Below are 20198 nucleotides of genomic sequence, written 5' to 3' on the forward strand. Positions count from 1 at the left end.
CCCGCAAACCCCACCCCGTTCCTCTGGGCACCTCGTGGCCCAGGCGTGTTTGTTTACCAATCCAGCTCCCTCCTCCCGCAGGCCAGCCCTGCGCCCGCCCCCGGGTGGCCGGGGTTCCGTGGGAGGGGGCAGCAGGGCCGGCCCCCGGCCGGCTCCCCTCGTCCCCCCTCCTCCCCGGCCCTCCCCTTCCTTCCTGCAGCCGGTGCCGCGCGCGGGCGGGCGGCTGCTCTCCCCAGATCCGCCGGGGCCTTGTGCCTCTCCGGGGACGGGCGCGCTGCGGGTCATGGCGCTTCGTTCTGTGCGCTCTCGGTTCTGGAGGGAATGCAGGGCCGCCTGACCCAGGAGAGGAAGACGGGGAAACCGCCTGGGTTTCGGTTAGAAGGGGGAACTTCACGTTTGAGTGGCGGGCCCCAGGTCCCCGCGCGGCGCGGTGGGGCGGGTGAGGGGGCCTTTTTCCCCACCGCCTGGGGTCTGGGTGTTTGGGGAAGGGAAATGTTTTTTGATGGTGATGCGTTTGTTCCAAACTGGAATCCCCAGGGGTCAGATTTACTTAACTGTCCAGAAAAGCTCTTCTTCTAATGTTTTTGGGCTGTAGGCTGGCCTCTGGCCTGCCCTGGTTTCCCTGAAGGCCGGGGATTGGGGAACTGAATGAGTCTCTGAACAGTTTCTCTTCCTCGGGCCGCCCCCACCTCCATGCCTCAGACCACCCTTGCTTTTATTGGGCACAGGATCTTCACATCCCTGAGGCCCTCAGCGGGCCTTAGAATCCGAAAGAATATTCGAGAAGGTTGGGCCAGAGTCAGCGTCCAACAATAACTGGATTGTCTTGTTCACCATCCCCCCTCCAGCTTTCTCTTCCTCCTCCAGGGCCTTCAAGACCCCCAGAGCCAGTGAGAACTGAATGCATGCCTGGCTAGTACCAGGTACAGTGTAGGCAGGCATCAATCACGCAGCTGCTTGCAGCCAGAGACAAAGACAGCAGAAGCACAGAGTGAGTCATTCTAAGTAATGATAATAATTACCGAGACTGTCTGCAGCCAGGCCTGCATTCTCACCAGTTCTGGGCTTCCCAAACAGAAGGAAGCCCACTTGTTATTTTCTGTTTATAAGATTTATTGTATTTATTTGAAAGACAGTTACCGAGAGAGGTCTTATGTCCGCTGGTTCACTCCCCAAATGGCCGCAAGGACTAGAGCTGAGCTGATCTGAAGCCAGGAGCTTCTTCCCGGTCTCCCACATGGGTGCAGGGGCCCAAGCACTTGGGCGACCCTTTGCTGCTTTCCCAGGCCCATTAGCAAGGAGCTGGATCGGAAGTGGAGCACCCAGGACTTGAACCAGTGCTCATGCAGGATGGTGTCAGGCTGGGGCTTTAACCCGCTGGGCCCCTGTTTGAGTTCTTTTTTGGATTAAGTTCTTGCTTTTTTTGCAGCTCTTTAGGATGTATGTGATGTTACTTCTGTTACACAGGAAACGACCACTAAGGGGCTGACCCCAGTTCTTGTCTCAGAGAATTCCCACGCTGACAAGGCAGTGAGCAAAGCAAGGTTGAGTTAACATCTTTCTAGGAGTGGAGTCTAGAAAAGTGGAGTCTTTTAAGCATAATTCAGAGAACAATCAAAGGGCCAGGACAAAACCCATCAGAGGCCAGAACTGTAATCCTGTCTAGCCTGCTCCCGATAAAACAAAAAAGCCATCAGCAGGGTGGGGTTTGTAGCTACTTCTTTGTGTTCTTCTGAAAAAACTAGGGTGGGATCGGCACTTTTATCTCGATATTTTATCTTGCTAAAGACAGCTTTTGGAGAGAAGCATGCATTTTGTGTACTCTTAAGGGACTCCCCCTTTCCTCATTTCAGCAGGGACCTGACCTAACTTTTATGAGCTCATCTAACTCACACATCCTTTTTTTTTTTTTTTTTTTTCAAGGAGACTGGCCTGACTCTAGATTTGAAAAATATATAAATATATATTTTTAAATTTACTCATTTTTACTTTATTTATTTTTATATTTATTTGAAAGACAGTTACAGAGAGAGAGAGAAAGGTCTTCCATCCGCTGGTTCACTTCCCAAATGCCCACAACGGCCAAAGCTGGTCCGAAGCCAGGAGCCAGGAGCTTCTTCCAGGTCTTCCACATGGGTGCAGGGTCCCAAGCAATTGGGGCATCGTCCACTGCTCTCCCAGGCCATAGCAGAGAGGGGGAACAGAAGAGGAACAGCTGGGACTGGAACCAGCGCCCGTATGTAGCACTGTAGGTCAGGTCTTTAACCCACTGCACCACGGCATCGACCCCTAATTCGCCTATTTTAAAGGCACAATGAGAAAGAGATCTTCCATCTACTACTTTGCTTCCCAAATAACGACAATAGCCAGAGGTGTGCCAGGCTGAAGCCAGAGCCTACACTCAATCCATATCTACCATGTGTGTGGCAGGACCCCAACTAGTTGAGCCATCACCCACTGCCTCCTTGGTGTGCATTACAGGGGTGGAATCCAGAGCTAAGCTGGTATGTGAACTCAGGCACTCAGATGTGAGGGGTGGGCGTCCCTAGCAGCTCGTTGAACCATTGTGCCAAATGTCTGCTTGAAAAACTATTTTTAATATAAAAAGCTTTTAAAAAGTTTCAGAGAGAGAGAGAATCTTCCATCCACTAGTTCACTCCCCAAATGGCTGCAACAGCCAGGGCTGGGCCAGGCCACAGCCAGGAACCTGGGACTACATGCAGATTTTCCATGTAGGTGCAGAGGCCCAAGCACTTGGGCCATCTTCCGCTGCTTTCTCATCCCCATTAGCAGGGAGCTGGATTGGAAGTAGAGTAGCCGGGACTCAAACCTGCACCCATGTGGTGGCTTAACCCCCTACACTACAGTGCTGGCCCCCTGGCTTAACCCCCTACACTACAGCGCTGGCCCCCTCAAAAACTTGATGCAAAATAGGGGCCAGTTTATGACACAGGGGATTAAGCTACACAGGCATCCCATTTTGGAGCCCCAGTTCCAGTGCCGGCTGCTCCACTTCCAATCCAGCTTCCTTGCTAACACCCTGGGAAAGTAGGGAGCGATGGCCTGAGTACTTGGGCCCCTGCCATCCATGTGGGAGACCAAGATGGAATCCCTGGCTCCTGGCTTCAATCTGCTTCCTCCCCCCCCCCCCCCCGTCTTTCAAATAAGTACATAAATGTTAGACAAACTCCAGTCTTGATCAGAGAGCTAGAAAGTAGCAGTGAGAAGGGTGTTGAGACTTGTGAGAGGACTCTTACTTTTCTAAACTTCCTTTTTCCTAGAGTAGGTAAGACGTGTGGAAGAAATTGCAGTTAATCTGTTGTGTACTTACCAACAGCTGTAGTTGAAAACTGAGAGAGCAAATGGCAGCCATGGTTTCAGGGGAGAAGCTGGGAGACCCAGAAGCAGCTCCTGGCTCCTGGCTCCTGGCTCCTGGCTTTGGATCAGCACAGCTCCAGCTGTTGCAGCCACCTGGGGAGTAAACCTGTGGATGGAAGACCTCTCTCCTCTCTGTACCTCTGCTTTTCAAATAAATAAATCTTAAAAAATGCGGGGAGGGGGAGAAGCTGGGGGACTGACGTTGTGGCACGGTGGGTTAAGCCACTGCCTGTGTCTCTGGTACCCCATAATGGCCTGGGAAAAGCAGTGGGGAGATGGCCTGAGCCTTTGGACCCCTGCTACCCACAGAGGAGACCCGGATGAAGCTTCTGGCTCAGACCTGGCCATTGCAGCCACTTGGGAGTGAAACAGCTGATGGAAGACCTCTCTCTCCATCTTTACCGCTATCTGTGTAACTAGGATTTTGAAATAAAGAAAAAAATTTAATGGAGAGATTGGAATCACTTGTTTGTGTGTTCAGTTTGAGAGGCTGGGAGACAGAGCTTCCGTCCATGCTCGCTTACTCCTCAGGTGCCTGCCGTGGCTGGTGCTATGCCGGGCAAATGCTGGAAGTGGAGCAACTGGGATTTGAACTGGGAAGCTGGTGTCGCAGGCAGGAGCTTAAGGTGCTGCAGGACAGGCTGCCTCTTACCCAGCTGTTTCTAATGGAGGTGTGTGAAGGGAAGATGCTGTTTAGAGTCTTCAATACCCGCCGGAGGTAAGAAGGATTTCATAGAAATCACTCTTATTAAACATAAAAATAGGGATGGCATTGTGGCGAAGCAGGTTAGGCAGCCACCAGTGACACCAACACCCTTATGAGTGCTGGTTCAGGTCTTGGCCGCTCCACTTCTTCTTCTTCTTCTTCTTCTTTTTTTTTTTTGACAGGCAGAGTGGACAGTGAGAGAGACAGAGAGAAAGGTCTTCCTTCCGTTGGTTTACCCTCCAATGGCCGCTGCGGCTGGCACACTGCGCTGATCCGAAGCCAGGAGCCAGGTGCTTCCTCCTGGTCTCCCATACGGGTGCAGGGGCCCAAGCACTTGGGCCATCCTCCACTGCCCTCCCAGGCCATAGCAGAGAGCTGGACTGGAAGAGGGGCAACTGGGACTAGAACCCGGCACCCATATGGAATGCCGGTGCCACAGGCAGAGGATTAACCAAGTGAACCACGGCGCTGGCCCCTCTCTGTGTAACTCTTTCAATTAAATAAATAAATAAATCTTAAAAAAAAAAAAAAAAAACTAGGCCTTTATTCGCATCACTTGGGATAAAATCAAACCTATTTTCCATTTCCAGCACAGACTAGCTCAGATCCATGGTGAAAGCACAGGCTTGGGAATTAAATAGAATCAAAATTTAACTGAAGTATCTAAGCCTGTTTCGGTCATCTGTCCCAGGAGGTGCCAGTCTCTTCAATCTGTAGGAGTTAAGTTAGATAACAGATGTGAAATGTTTGCAGTACAGCTCCACAGAGTCAGCTCCTCTCCCCGCCACCCCCAGCAGGGTTAGGTGTGGTCCACTGCTGCATACACTGAACAGCCGTGAGTAATACCGTTTCTTCCTTTCCAGGAAGTTTCTTACCAACGTGTTTCTTAAGCTCATCTAGGAACCCATCACTTGAAAACACTCGTTCTCAAGCCCCACCCCAGAGATTCAGATTTCTTAGGTCTGGGGAGGGGGGTCTAGGAATCTCCCCGATATTGTCTGAGGAACTGCTGACACAGGGAGAGGTAGCTGATGGTAATCTGATAACACTTTATAAACAAGGCAAGGCGATGGCGCCCTTTTGAGCTGACCTGGGAGGAGAGGCGGGACTTGTCAGGGGCCAGAAGGTAAAATCAGAAAGGTATTTTACAACAAAGCCAATCTTATTAAGCCTATTTACATAAGGCATTGTTGTATTCACTTAAGGACTTCCCAGCAAACTCTCTGGGACAAACTTCTGGGGACCTACGACCCAGAAGCTGTGCGATTTCTGCCTTCTGCCGATACACTTTTAAGGCACCTAACACAGGGGCCCAGACCCTGGCCAGGGCGGCAACAGCCTTGTCTCTACCTGCAAGTCTTACTAGGAGGATCCAGATAGTAACACCCGAGAACTTGTAATGAGGTGCTGTATAATAATGAAGTGACTCCACGTTAACGACCCAAGTGCTACAGGGAATGACCTCATCGTGTCATTGACAAGCCATCAAGGCCCGGGGAAAAAAGACAAGATGGAGGCCCGCAATTCAGGTGCGCCGGGTGAAAGCTATTACTTTTGTACAAAAAGCCGGAGCTCGGCTACCTTGCTTTATGCTTCGTTTGCATTTACAACTAAGGGGTGGGGTTTGGAAGTGGCTTCTAAGACCCCGACCGTGCGAGGTTCCCCCATGCACTTCAGCTTCCAAGACGAATTCTCGAAAAGTTAACCCGCTGAGCAGCTCAGTGTTGAACGCCTTTGTCTTAATAAAATGGCGTTTGCTGGAGTCTTATAAAGACCTTGCAAATCGGTCAGCTCAGTCACAGCCGATTTCGTGAGCGCTGTCGCCAGGTCTCGTCCCTCCGGAACTCCCAAGGGTTTCCACCCACATCTGGAGGCAGCCGCCCGCTGGCCACCCACCCGCGGAGGGGAGCGGCGTGAGAGGCACTTTTCCCTCCTCCTTATTCCACCCCCATATATGAAAACCAAAACGAGCCCCCGCGGGCGAGGCACAACTACGCGCCGAGTGTCCTGGTTCTGCCACTTGTTGAGCTGCAGGGCTCTGCTGACGCGTACCACCTAATCACCGTAAAGACGTCCCCAGAGGAGGGCCAACATGGCGACGGACTTCTCTTGGCACAGCCCAGTTCCCTCCCTCATGATGGGAGGCCCAAATAACACCCATTGCCCAATTTGGAGGCGGTGCCAGACTCACCTCGCTCCCTCATTGGCCTGAGTAACTGAGGGAGAAGCCAATTCACCTCTGCCCACTCTAAGTTCCCGCCTACAGAGCCCACTCGGAATTTAATTGGTTTTTAGTTCACGTCAATATGCGTCCTCTTCCGTCTCTTTTCAGCATTTACCCAATCATAACTTTCCTGGCTGCCCGCCTGATTTCTGATTGGCTATGATCAGCTTCAGCCCAGCCCATTCCGGGCTATTTCTTACCTCTCCTCCCACCAGGACTTTGCCCAGGCACGTCCCGGATTGTGGTTGGTCATTGATGTGTCATTTCTATCGAAGCTCTTCCTATCGCTACCTCTCAGGGATCCCGCCTGCTGGCTGACTGGCTTATTTCCAAGCCTATCATCTCTAGCGCCCGCCTACCTTCACTTCCTGCATTCTTCATTGGCCTTGAAAATTGAGGGGGCGGCCTTTTTGGGCGGATACCAGGCATTCAACTTTGTCTTACACGCCTCAGGGAGCGAGTGAGTATTGTCATTGGATAGCCTGCCCGCCTTTCTTCTCCAAGTCCCTCCTTTCCCCCTCCCTCATTGGGCGGGGCAGCACTGAAGGGGCGGGGCCCAGGCTGGGCTTGCGGCGCGCTGCTCCCTCCTCCTTACCCCCCCCCTCCCTGTCCGGTCCGGGTTCGCTTGCCTCGTCAGCGTCCGCGTTTTTCCCGGCCCCCCCCAACCCCCCCGGACAGGACCCCCTTGAGCTCGTCCCTCAGCTGCCACCATGAGCGGTAAGGATGAGTCCACTCCACGCTGAGGGGTGGGAGAGGAGTGAGGGGGCGCGCGCGAGGGCAGACCGGGCGGTCCCCGCCGTGAGGGGGGGCGGGCGGGAGGCGGCGGCGGCGGCCTTGGTCCCGCCCGGGGCGGAGGGAAGGGAGGGAGAAGGGGCAGTGGCGGGGCCTCCGAGAAGGAGGGGGATGGGCCGCCCGCCCCGGGGGAGGGGGCAGCGTGGCCTCGCCCGCCCCCTGCCCGCCCCGGCCACGGGGGGGACGGCCTTACCCCCCACAACTCGGCCTCCCGCCTCAGGCTCCTCCCGTCGGGGGGCTGGAGCCGCGGGGGCGGCCCGAGCAGGGCAGGCCCCGCCCGGGCCAACCGCCTCCCTGGTCCGCCCTCCGGTCGCCGCCTGCCCCTAGGCCCTCCTCCCCCCACTTTCCGTAGACCTCCCCTCCCCCCCAGCGTCCCGCCCTTTCCACGCCCCTCACCCCGAAACCGCCCTTTCCCTCCAGGGCCCGCCCTTTCCCCGCCCCGAAACCTTCTGATTGCTCACTCCTGCACCCCTTTATCCCCTTACCTGTGGTCCCCAATGGTTCCCCACTCCCGCTTACCGTTTCTCCTTCCCCCCTTTTCCCCTGTCTCCTCTCGGTGCATTTTGTACTTGGATTTTTTGCCTCCATCGCTCTTGTCCCTAATTTTAGCAAGCTTTCCATCCACCCACATGTTGTTTGGCCTTACCTGTCCTGCTCCTTTCTACCCCCAGGACACGTTTTCTTATTTTGAAACCCTTTGTACGGGCCTGCGTGGCCTATTCCCAGAGCACCTTTTTCTGAGTTTAATTTTTGTGCAAGGAAAACCTGAGGCCAAACTTCGTGGCCGTGAGCCTGGCTCATGACACATGTGCCTTGCAGTTCCCCCCTGCCCCAATGCATTTTCTTTGTACTTCCTGTTAGTCACTGCTGTTTCATCATAGCCTTCTGTAAACTCTCCTGCACTCTATCCACCCCCTCCTCCCCTTCCCCCACGCTAAGTTGTTTTTTCTTTTTCATTCTTTTTTTAGACCAAGATCACTCCATGGATGAAATGACAGCAGTGGTGAAGATTGAAAAGGGAGTTGGTGGCAATAATGGGGGCAATGGCAACGGTGGCGGTGCCTTTTCTCAGGCTCGGAGCAGCAGCACGGGCAGCAGCAGCAGCAGTGGAGGAGGTGGAGGCGGGCAGGTGAGTGACAGCCGGAACTGGGGGCGGGGAGGTGTTGAGAGGATGGTTGTAAATACTCGTAGAAAACTGGCTTACTCTTCCCAGAAGAGTTTTAGGAGAGGATTACATTTTATAGATGGGGAAGCCAGCGCAGAGACTCAAGGAACTTAGATTCGCTAAAGATGGTAGTTTGCAGCAGTACCGATAGGACCTCCTTTCTGTTTTTGGGTTGGTTTTTTCCCCCCCTTTTTAATCTTCATTGTGTTGCTGTTTATTTGTTGTATACTGCCCCCTAGGCTGGTGGCTGGGTGTCACTAACTCCTCTCATCTCCCCCTTTCTGGCCAGGAATCCCAGCCATCCCCTTTGGCTCTGCTGGCAGCAACTTGCAGCAGAATTGAGTCTCCCAATGAGAACAGCAACAACTCCCAGGGCCCCAGCCAGTCAGGGGGCACAGGTGAGCTTGACCTCACCGCCGCACAACTTTCACAGGGTGCCAATGGCTGGCAGATCATCTCCTCCTCCTCTGGGGCTACCCCTACCTCAAAGGAACAGAGTGGCAGCAATACCAATGGCAGCAATGGCAGCGAGTCTTCCAAGAACCGCACCGTCTCTGGTGGGCAATATGTAGTGGCTGCCACCCCCAACTTACAGAACCAGCAAGTTCTGACAGGATTACCTGGAGTGATGCCCAACATTCAGTACCAAGTAATCCCCCAATTCCAGACCGTCGATGGGCAGCAGCTGCAGTTCGCCACCACGGGGGCCCAAGTGCAGCAGGATGGTTCTGGTCAGATACAGATCATACCAGGTGCAAACCAACAGATCATCACAAACCGAGGAAGTGGAGGCAACATCATCGCTGCTATGCCAAACCTGCTTCAACAGGCTGTCCCCCTCCAAGGTCTGGCCAATAATGTGCTCTCAGGACAGACTCAGTATGTGACCAACGTCCCGGTGGCCCTGAACGGGAACATCACCTTGCTACCTGTCAATAGCGTTTCTGCAGCTACCCTGACTCCCAGCTCTCAGGCAGTCACCATCAGCAGCTCGGGGTCCCAGGAGAGTGGCTCACAGCCCGTCACCTCAGGGACGACCACCATCAGTTCCGCCAGTTTGGTGTCATCACAAGCCAGCTCCAGCTCCTTTTTCACCAATGCTAACAGCTACTCCACGACGACTACCACCAGCAACATGGGAATCATGAATTTCACCACCAGCGGATCGTCAGGGACCAACTCTCAAGGTCAGACACCCCAGAGGGTCGGGGGGCTGCAGGGGTCTGATGCGCTGAACATCCAGCAGAACCAGACGTCTGGAGGCTCCCTGCAGGCAAGTCAGCAGAAGGAGGGAGAGCCAAACCAGCAGACACAGCAACAGCCGATTCTGATCCAGCCTCAGCTAGTTCAGGGGGGACAGGCCCTCCAGGCCCTCCAAGCGGCGCCGTTGTCAGGACAGACCTTTACAACCCAGGCCATCTCCCAGGAAACCCTCCAGAACCTCCAGCTGCAGGCTGTTCCAAACTCTGGTCCCATCATCATCCGGACACCAACCGTTGGGCCCAATGGACAGGTCAGTTGGCAGACTCTTCAGCTGCAGAACCTCCAAGTTCAGAACCCACAGGCCCAGACAATCACCTTGGCCCCGATGCAGGGTGTTTCCTTGGGGCAGACCAGCAGCAGCAGCACCACCCTTACACCCATTGCCTCAGCTGCCTCCATCCCTGCCGGCACAGTCACTGTGAATGCTGCTCAACTCTCCTCTATGCCAGGCCTTCAGACCATTAACCTCAGTGCGTTGGGTACGTCAGGAATCCAGGTGCACCAGCTCCCAGGCCTGCCGTTGGCCATAGCAAATGCCCCAGGTGAGTCTTCGAGTCTTTTGGAAGTCTGCATTTATAATGAACTGACTAGCATAGCAGCTGAAACTATGGAGTGGGAAGAAGGGAACAGCACCTTTTGGGCTAACACTTGCCCCAGGGCTGGTCAGTTAGAGAAATAGCAGTGCTTCTTTTGAAATCATGTGGAACTAAATTAACAGAAACTTTTCAGTTAATCTGATGTGAAAGGAGCAATTCTGGGCAATGTCCTGAGGTTTATGTGCTTCCCAGTCTCTGGTGTTGCAGGAAAAAGGTTGAAGAAGTGTCTTTTTGTTTGTGTGTTTGTTTGTTTTTGGATACAAGGTCAGAGAGTAAATATTTTGGGCCTTGTGGCCAGCATATGATCTCAGTCACGTACTCTTTGTTTGCGTGTTTTTTTTTTTTAAGTGTTCATTTTAATTGAAAGGCAGAGAGACACACAGAAAAACAAAGAGATCTTCTATCTGCAGCTTCACTCCCTAAAAGCTTGCAAAACCTGGGGCTGGTCAGGCTGAAACCAGGAGTTGGGGCCTCTATTCGAGTCTCCCACATGGGTGGCAGTGGCCCAAGTACTTGAACCATCATCTTGCTGCCGTAACAGGAAGCTGGATTGGAACAGTGTGGAGCAGCCAGGACTTGAACCTGCACTTTGACATGGGATGGGAGCCGTGGCTTAACCAGCTGTGCCACAGTGTCCATCCGTTTGTGTGTATGTGGTTTTTAAACACTCCTTTGAAAATGTAAAACCGTTCTTAATTCTATGGACTAACTCCTGCATAGGATACAAATTGATTATGAGCTTCATCTGTCAGGTTTTTCTCAAGAACTGTAACTCCTAATCGAGGGGAAAGTGATCTAACGAGTTCCAGAAAGTTTTTCAACAAAATAAGTTCCCCTGGTTAATCTGTCGATGACTGCAAGCTTGTCAGTCAAGCTTTCATCTTTTTCTTAAACTCATTTATTTTAAAAACAGGATTTCTCCGCCTCACACTAATACGTATTTTATGTGAACTTCCTAGGTGTTTGTAATGCTTTCTAGGTGGAGACTGCGTTGAAAGCACTGTGGATGGCTGAGAAGAGAGGAAGAACGAGGCGAGGGGAGGGGTGGGATTGATAGGAGTTAGGAATAAGGAGAGCACTGAAGGGAAAAGGGAAGAGGTATATTTTTAGAATGCATTTCCAATCAGTTGACCACATATTCAGTCTTTAATTTAGAATTATTTTCATTATTGCTTAATTTGAAATTTAAAATGTCCATAAAGTAGAAGTGAAAGGATATTTAGAATTTATCACTTTAAATTCCATCAAATAGAGCTAATCCTTAGTAAAGCACAATAAAAGGATCCATTCACTTAGTTTTATGTTCTAGCATAATACTAAGTATGCTGGATGTAATTTTAATACCACCAGACTTCCAGTTTTGTTGAAATATATGTGAGTTTTAAAATGCAAGATATAATTCACTTGTTGAGTATCATCTTAACTGTGTAAAAACAGATGCACAGAAAATAAGTGGAAAGCAAATTAGAGAAATTTATGTGGGTTTTTGAAATCTTTACTTTCGTTACAGACTTCTCATTCCATTTATCTGTCCTTATGTAAGTGAGGAACAAACAGGCAACCGTATTTACTGCCTCCTGCGGTTTTGGAAGCTCTATGGGAAGAGTTGGCTCAAGTTCTCTTAACTTCCTTAAAATGTTGTGATTTGTTTAAAATGATTACATTTTGAGTTTTTTTTTTTTTTTTTTTTTTTACAATATTTTGAGTTTTAACGAGGCAGTGATTTTCTTAGTGAATTGGAGATACTGGAGTGGAAAGAGCTTGGGACCTAAGCAGTCCTATAGTACAACTCCTTTCTTTTTCAGATGAGGAAGTTGAGGTACTGAGAAGCTTTTAAGTGATACGCCAGAGCTGAGATTTGTGGTTGGTTCTCCTGGTCTGAGACATTACCTGTTAATTTTAACATGGGACTCTGGGAAATCCTTTCGATTGTTAAAAATGTTTTAGAAAAGGTTTGTTTCTTAAGATCCAAAACTCTATAGAGATGACAGATGTTTTGTAGGATTTATGGGTGTAGATGTGGGAACATTTTTCTAAAAACTGAACTCAACAGTCTGGAGAATTAAACACTTTATGGGTAATCTACACCAGCATGTTTGTTTTCTCTTTGCTCTTAGGTGGTTATTTTCAGAAGTTTTGCTCGTCTTCAAAGGAAAGCCAAGACTGGGATTGTAATAGTTAATAATTTGAATCTTTGCAATTTCTAAAAGGTTTATAACTTGGGCTGTAGAGACCCGTTGAGACTTTCCTGTTGCTAAATCATGCTCTGGGGAAGTGTGCCACTTAGCATGTCATAGGATAGGGCTATAGTGCTAGCTGGTTATTTTTGATGGCCTCTGAACTCAAGAGAATGAACGCGTTTCTGTAAGGGATTAGCAGTTTTTCATTCACAGATGAGAGGATGAGGCAGTGAAAGGCCATTTTATGAGAGTTAGGGTTATTTGCTTCATTAATAGTGGTTTTTCAGATACATTTCCTTCTTTCTAGCTAATCAGTTCTGCAACATTTTTGTTCCCCTTTCATTGATCTGACCCTTAGTGAGAGATAATAAATTGTTTCCTGGAAGCTTAGGCTTTTCTGTTGTTCCCTGGCTACTACAAATTACCTTATTTTACTGGAAAAATTCAATCTCTTAGTAATATGTGCAGCCTCTTGGCAGTATGATGCCTTCACTGGATGTGAAATCAGATTATAAACTATGGATAGTATATATCTCTCAACAAGATGAGGTGTTACTATTACATGGTTGTGGAAGACCACAGCTTCCATGGTGTTCACTTAGCTTAAATTTATTATTTAAAAATAAATTTATTATTACTTTTTAAAGTAATCTTTTAAAAATCTTTAGGCTCTCCCGTTGACTTTTTTATTCTGTTTGTGTTTGCCTAATACATAAGCAAAGGCACAAACTTAGAATGAAAATAAACTGAAAATAAACCAGGTACTGCTGTGTTTTTGTTTTTCCTGGCTCTGTCCTTGGTGGGTGGTAATGAGGCAAGGACCACCCAGTGAACTTAGCTTACTTTCCAAACAGTGAAGTGATCTTAGTATTTTTTTAAAGTCATACTTTTTTTTTTTTAAAACCAAGACCCTTTACTCATATTCTCATGGATCTTGCTGGTTGTTGTTGTTGTTATTCTTGTTTGTTTATTTTCAATTTAAAGTTTCAGATTTTTTTTTCTCAGCCACTGCTAAAAACTGAAAAGTCTTGAGTCTTGCTCAGGTTGAGGGGTGGCGGGCTTTGAAAGATTGAGTTTGGATGACTTCTTGGGAGTTCTGCCTAATAAAGAGTACAGGGCTGGGCTTTGGCAGGAGAACAGAACATATTTCTGTGATGGCTATAATTCACTCAAGAAGCAAATTTTAGGTACTAAAAATAAAAATTTCACATCTGTTGGGTTTTATTGGGGTCAGGAAAACGTCTTCTCTTAGAAGTCAAGTTGAATGTGATATAGGGCTGGTTTGCCAAGTGTCGCCAAGCTTGGGGTCAGATTGCTGAGGCCTCATTTGTTAAAAAGCTGTGTTTTAGACTAGTGCCATTGGACATTAATGAAAAGGAGGCTTAGATGATTAAAATCTCTTCAGAATTATCATTTTAGTGAAAAGGTCATATGAGAATTTTGTAAGTTAAAGTAATATTCTTTATCAAATATAACATCAAACATGTTTACATCTTTTGTCCTCATTGTAATACTTGTTTCTTAGGGTGATGTTAGTGTTTTTTAAAGTAGTGACTTAGATTTAAGTATGGAAGATCTTGTTTAATACCTAGGTGCTTTGCAGATTTGAAAATCAGTGGGCTATGAGAAGAGTCTTCAGACATTTTCAGTTGCTCCTATTTATTCATTCTAGCAGCTTTCACTAAATGACATCATTGTTAAATCAAGTTGCCTTGTGTAATGTGGCCATTTTAGTTCTTAATAAAATAGCAGCACCAGCATTCCTAGTGTTTCAGAAAAGCTTACTATCTGTTCTTCTATCTTTTCCTTGTTTGGTTTTGTAAAGGAGCATGTAATGTGTCACTAATAATTGAGTTCCGCTCATACCTTGCTTCTAATTAGTTTTTTTCTCTCCTTGAGAATGTTTCAGAGTGTTAAGGTAGACATAGTAGAAAAGCTTTGTTACATAGAGCTTTTTTTTTTTTTTTTTTTTTTTTACATTTCTGAGGCTCACAATATTTTAATAAGTATATATATTCACATTTTACATAGAGCTTTATAAGTTACTTATTGGGTAACTGTCAGCATTAATATTCAATAGTTGAATTTTTTTCACTTTGCTGTTTAATTGAAACACAACCACATCGCTTTTCATATTTCCTACAGAAGGTATGTATATCACAAGGGTACTGTCCTGTTCTCTGACATTTAGATTCTTTTTTTTTTTTTTTTAAGATTTTTTTATTTATTTTACTTCAAAGAGTTACACAGAGAGAGAAGGAGAGGCAGAGAGAGAGAAAGGTCTTCCATTTGTTGGTTCACTCCCCAGATGGCCGCAACGGCCAGAGCTGCGCTGATCCAAAGCCAGGAGCTTCTTCCAGGTCTCCCACATGGGTGCAGGGGCCCAAGGACTTGGGCCATCTTCCACCTCTATCCCAGGCCATAGCAGAGAGCTGGATTGGAAGAAGAGCAGCCAGGACTAGAACCGACACCCATATGGGATGCCAGCGCTTCAGGCCAGGGTGTTAACCCACTGTGCCACAGCGCCGGTCCCTAGATTCTTTTTTTAAATAAGTGTGTGTAACTACACTGTGACTATATTGTTAACACTGTGCTAGGTTTTAACAAATTGTTCCCTTAGAAAACCCTGAAAAATTTCTGTAGAAAGATTTTGAGTGATTCAGAGTTTGTTGAGAATCTGGGCTGTAATTTAAATTTGTACTTTTGCTATAATGTTTTTTAGGCTTATGGAAACTGGGCAGTATTACTTGTTTGACATGTTTGGATGTGCATATCTAATTTACTATGAGTCTTCCTTACCTATATACAAAACAGATAATAATGCAATCACTTTGAAAGATTTAAAATATAAAATACCTAGGTGAAGACTGAGACTTACCCTTTAAGAGGTGGGAGAACGGAGTAAAAATTCTCTCTCTGAAAATTTAAAACATTGGTTTTTCATGGGAGAGCAAATGTTTGTTCCAAATAATGTAGATTAGATTAGTTGCTATTGAGATGTCTCTTCAGATTATTAAGTATGTTCTTCAGTAAGTGTCGCTTTGTTTTGATGACTTCAAAAGTTAACTTTTTCACAGACACAATACTATTATACTGGACCATATGTGGAAGTCAGGCTAAAGGGTGCTGGAGCTGCGGAACTCTATCTGCCCCGTACTCTCGTTTTGACAGAACCTAGGGTGTAGCCATTCACTGCCTTCCCAGCGGTTACTTATACGATTTAAAGGGTGACACAAGTCTTCCGACTTAACCTTGTACCAGGACTTCTCACGTATTCAAGGGGAGTTTGTCTACGTGAGTTCTTCTCAATGTCACTGACACTTGCAGCCTAAGACATAGTGGGAAGGAAAAGAAGGAAGTGGCATAATCAGCAACTTCTTTATATACTTCCTTATGAATCAGAATTTGTTAGAACCAGATTGGTTACTTTGCATTTATTTAATTGGTAATGAAATGAAATAGAAATAATCAATGATGTGATCAGAACATAGGGGAGAAGCAAGATGGGAAAGAAAATCAAAGGCTTATATAATTACCTTTGAAAACATTGAAGGCCAGCTGTGTTATTCGTGATATGTTGGGCAGAGTAGTCTCCTGATTTTTAATTTTTTACACTTAAGAACATGTGTTCTGTTTTCCTGACTGTTCCTTTTTTCTCCCACTACTATGCTTGAGACATTGTCACAGCAAACTTTATCTATCTCCTTATTGTTCCTGCTTGTTGTTTTCCATGTTTTTCTGGAAATACCCTTTAGAGTCTTCCTTCCCTAACCCTTTCACAATCCTTTGAGAGACTGTATGGGACCCCATTTTGCCCAGGCCTTCCATCAGCATGCATAATGTTTCTCATGGGTATTGGTATAATAACTGGAAGTACACTGCTTTTAATTCTTTGGTAGTTTCTTGTAGTCATGAAAAAAATGTAATTTTATGCATGTTAGTTCTTTTATTTATTTATTTATTTTATCTATTTGAAAGGCAGAGTTACAGTGAAAGGAGAGACAGATCTTCCATCTGCTGGTTCACTCTCTGAATGGCCACAGCAACCAGGGCTGGGCCAGGCCAAAGCCAGGAGCCAGGAACTTTTTCCTGGTCTTCCCATACGGGAGCAGGGTTCCCAGTACTTTGGGCCATCTTATGCTACTTTCTCAGGCCATTAGCAAGAAGCTGGATGGGAAGCGGAGCAGCCGGGACTAGAACCAGAGCCTATGTGGGATGCTGGCGGCACAAGTGGAGGCTTAATCTGCTGGTCCTCATACTAAAAAGCCCTTGAGGGACTGGCACCATGGCACAGTGGGTTACCTGCAGTGCCGGCATCCCATGTGGGCACCGGTTCAAGTCCTGGCTGCTCTACTTCTGATCCAGCTCTGCTAATTTGTCTGGGAAAGTACTGAAGAATAGTGTAAGTGCTTGGACTCCTGCACCTGTGTGGGAGACCTGGCGGAAGCTCCTGGCTGATACGGCCATCTGGAGAGTGAACCAGCAGATGGAAGACCTCTCTCTGTGCTTCTCCCTCTCTCTCTGCAACTCTGCCTTTCAAATAAATAAATAAATAAACCTTCTAAAAAGACAAAAAACAACAAAAAAAAAGCCCTTAAACTCTGAAAACTGTATTGGGGAATTTTCCAAATCATCAAGAAGATTATCTATTGGAATTATCACATTTAAAAGTTTCTAATTTAGCCTTAAACGTTGCTTAAGAAATTTAGTCATACTTACCTTTTCATTAACTTACATAAGCATTTACTCAGTACTGGGATACTTAAGTACCATAATTAATTGCCGGCAGGCTCAAGGATAAAAGTAAAAATGGCCTCAATTTTTTTTTTTAAGAAAAAATTTTATTATTTATTTGAGAGAAAGTTCCTATGCTCTGATTCATTCTTTAATTGCCCAGGATAAGAAGGGCTAGGCCAGCTAAAGCAGGGAGACTAGGACTCCATCCAGATGTCCCACGTGGATGGCAGGGACCCATGTACTTCAGCAATCACCTGATATCCCCCAGGGTGTGTGTGTCAGCAGGAAGCTGGAATCAGAGTGGAGCTAGGAATTGAATTTAGGTACTCCAGCATGAATTGTGGGTGTCCTAAGTATCTCCTAAGCCGCTAGGCCATCCCCCTCCTCCTACCCAGTATTTTTAATTATAGTAAACACACAAGAAAATTTGCCATTTTCATTATTAAAATTTTTATTTATTTATTTATTTTTAAAGATTTGTTTTTATTTATTTGAAAGATTTATATAGAGAGGTAGAGACAGAGAAGTCTTCCATCTGCTGGTTCACTCCCCAGATGGCCACATGGCCGGAACAGAGCTGAGCTGATCCAAAGTCAGGAGCCAAGAGCTTCTTCCGGGTCTCTCATGTGGGTCCAGGGGCCCAAGGACTTGGACCATCTTCTACTGCTATCCCAGGCCGTAGCAGAGAGCTGGATTGGAAGAGGAGCAGCCGGGACTAGAACCAGCACCCATATGGGATGCCAGCCCTTCAGGCCACAGCACTGGCCCATTATTTATTTTTTTTAAAGACTTATTTATTTATTTGAAAGGCAAGAGTTACAGAGAGACAGATACAGATCTTCCATCTGCTGGTTCATTTTCCAAATGACCGCGAAGGCCAGGGCCAAAGCCTGGAACTCCGTGTGGATCGCCCACATGGGTTCAGGGCTCCAGAAACTTGGGCCATGTTCTGTTGTTTTCCCACGCACATTAGTTGAATCAGAAGTAGAACAGCTGGGACTTGAACTGGCACCCATATGTAATGCCAACATCATAGGTAGTAGTTTAACCCACTGAGCCACAACACCAGCAATAGGCTTTTTGAGAGAGTGAGAGTGAGAGACTAAGCTCCCAACTGCTGATTCCCTGCCCAGATATTAGCAGTGGCTAAGGCTGGAACCAGGAGCTAGGGATGCAATCCAAGTCTCCCACGTAGGTGGCAGGAACCCAGTTGCTTAAGCCATCAACTGGTGCCTTCCAGGCTCTGCGTTGGTAGGAAGCTGAAGTTGAATGGGAGCCAGGAACTGAACCTAGGCACTGCAGTGTGGGTGTGGGGATCTTATTGTTAGGCTGTCTGTTCTTGTCTTAGAATTTTAAACTTACAATTTAGCTTTGTTTTTTAGAAGACTTATTTATTTATTTGAAAGATTGAGTCAGAGAGACAGGTCTTCTGTCTGCCAGTTCACTCTCCAAATGCTTGCAACATCCAGGCCAGGCCCAAGCTAGGAGCCAGGAACTCCATCCCAGTCTCCTCCATGGGTGGCAGGGGCCCAAGTGCTTGGGCCATCATCTGCCACCTCCCAGGTATATTAGCAGGAAGCTGGATCAAAAGTGTGTTATAGCCAGAACTCAGAGCAGATATTCCAGTGTGGGACGTGGGTATCCTGAGCAGGGCCATGCCTGCCCCACAGTTTAGCTGTAACCATATTCATGTTGTAGTGCAGATCTCCAGAGCTTTTCTTTTTTTTCTGGAAAGCTGAAACTTTACATTCACTAAACATCTCCTTATTTCACCCTCCTCGGTCCCTGGCAGTCACCATTCTACTTTCTGCTTCTTTGGAGTGGGTATTTGGTACGGTCATTGCTTGGGGTGCCCACATTCCATGTCAGACTGCCTGAATTGAGTCCTGATGACTCCACTTCTGTTTCATCTTCCTGCTGATGCACAGGGAGGCAGAGGTGAGGGCTCAAGTGCTTGGCCTCTGCCACCCGAGTGGGAGAAGGGGATTGAGTTGCTGGCTCTTGACTTTGGTCTGGCCCAGCCCTGGCTATTGTGGGCATTTGGGGAGTGAACCAAAGGATGTAAGTGCTCTCTCCATCCCTCTGACTCTCTGCCTTTCAAACAGAAGGAGAGTAAAGTAATTAAAATTTGTCTCTGTTTCTTTGGATTTCTTGTACTTTAGATACTTTCATATAAGTGAAACCATGCAATATTTGTCCTTGTGACTGACTTAATACGCTTAGCGTAATTCCTTCCATGGTTCCATCCATGTTGCGGCATGTGACAGAATTTCCTTTTTAGAGCTAAATAATATTCTTTCTTTTTTTAAAATCTCATTTGGCTTATCTAATCATCCCTCTGTAGACATCTGAGTTGCTTCCACTTCTTGGCTATTGTAACTGGTATTGCCAGGAACATTGGTATGTATGGGAGTATCTCTGAGATCCTGGTTTCAGTACTTTTGGATATAGACTCAGAATTAGGATTGCTAGGTTGTATCGTGATTCTATTTCTATTTTTTTAAGAAAGGTATTTTGGACCTATTTTTTGTGTCTTTGCTTTTAGCTTCTAGAAACTTTGAAAATTTTTGAGTGTTTAGTAAAAGGTGTATTTGAAAGGCACACTGATAGAGATGGAGATCTTCCATCAGCTGGTTTGCTTCCAAATGGCCACAACAACCAAGGCTGGGCCAGGCCAAAGCCAGGAGCCTAAAATTCCATCCAGGTCTCCTGCATGGGTAGCTGGGGCACAAGCACTTTGACCATCTTCCACTGCTTTCGCAAGTGTGTGAGCAGGGAGCTGGATTGGAAGCAGTGCAGCTGGGGCTCAAACTGGTGCTCTGATGTGGGTGTTGGTGTTGCAAGCAGGAGCTTAACCTGCTGTGTCAAACTCCATTCCCTGAATTTTTTTTTTTTAATTTGAAAGGCAGAGTGACAGAGGGGGGCTGGGGTGGAGGTCGGGACCATCTTCTTGTGCTTTCCCAGTCTTACTAGCTAGTAGGAAGTGGGATTGGAAGTGGAGCAGGCAAGGCTCAAACTGATGTTCCAGTAAGGGATGCCAGTGTCACAACACCAGCCCCTAGTATTAACATTTTTATGGTGATAATAAAAAATGGAGACATAATAAAATATTGAAGGGGCCAGCACTGTGCCGTAGAAGGTTAGGCTACTGCTTGCA

The 20198-nt window shown here is 47.2% G+C and overlaps 1 protein-coding gene across 8 annotated transcripts in view; it reads left to right on the forward strand.

Moving 5' to 3' along the window:
* Positions 1–5171: 5171 nt before the first annotated feature.
* The window catches only part of SP1 (Sp1 transcription factor), a 40433-nt gene continuing 25406 nt past the window's right edge, over positions 5172–20198 (forward strand). Inside the window, exons 1-3 of one of the 8 annotated variants that reach the window (XM_070052296.1) lie at positions 5172–5613; positions 8069–8229; positions 8699–10070. In XM_070052296.1, coding sequence (XP_069908397.1) covers positions 5595–5613; positions 8069–8229; positions 8699–10070 — 1552 coding nt within the window. In that variant the 5' untranslated portion in view covers positions 5172–5594. The other 7 variants (XM_070052295.1, XM_051845553.2, XM_070052298.1 and 4 more) reach the window with 7 other exon arrangements.

This window comes from Oryctolagus cuniculus, chromosome 11 (assembly GCF_964237555.1).
Source record: "Oryctolagus cuniculus chromosome 11, mOryCun1.1, whole genome shotgun sequence".
NCBI lineage: Eukaryota > Metazoa > Chordata > Mammalia > Lagomorpha > Leporidae > Oryctolagus > Oryctolagus cuniculus.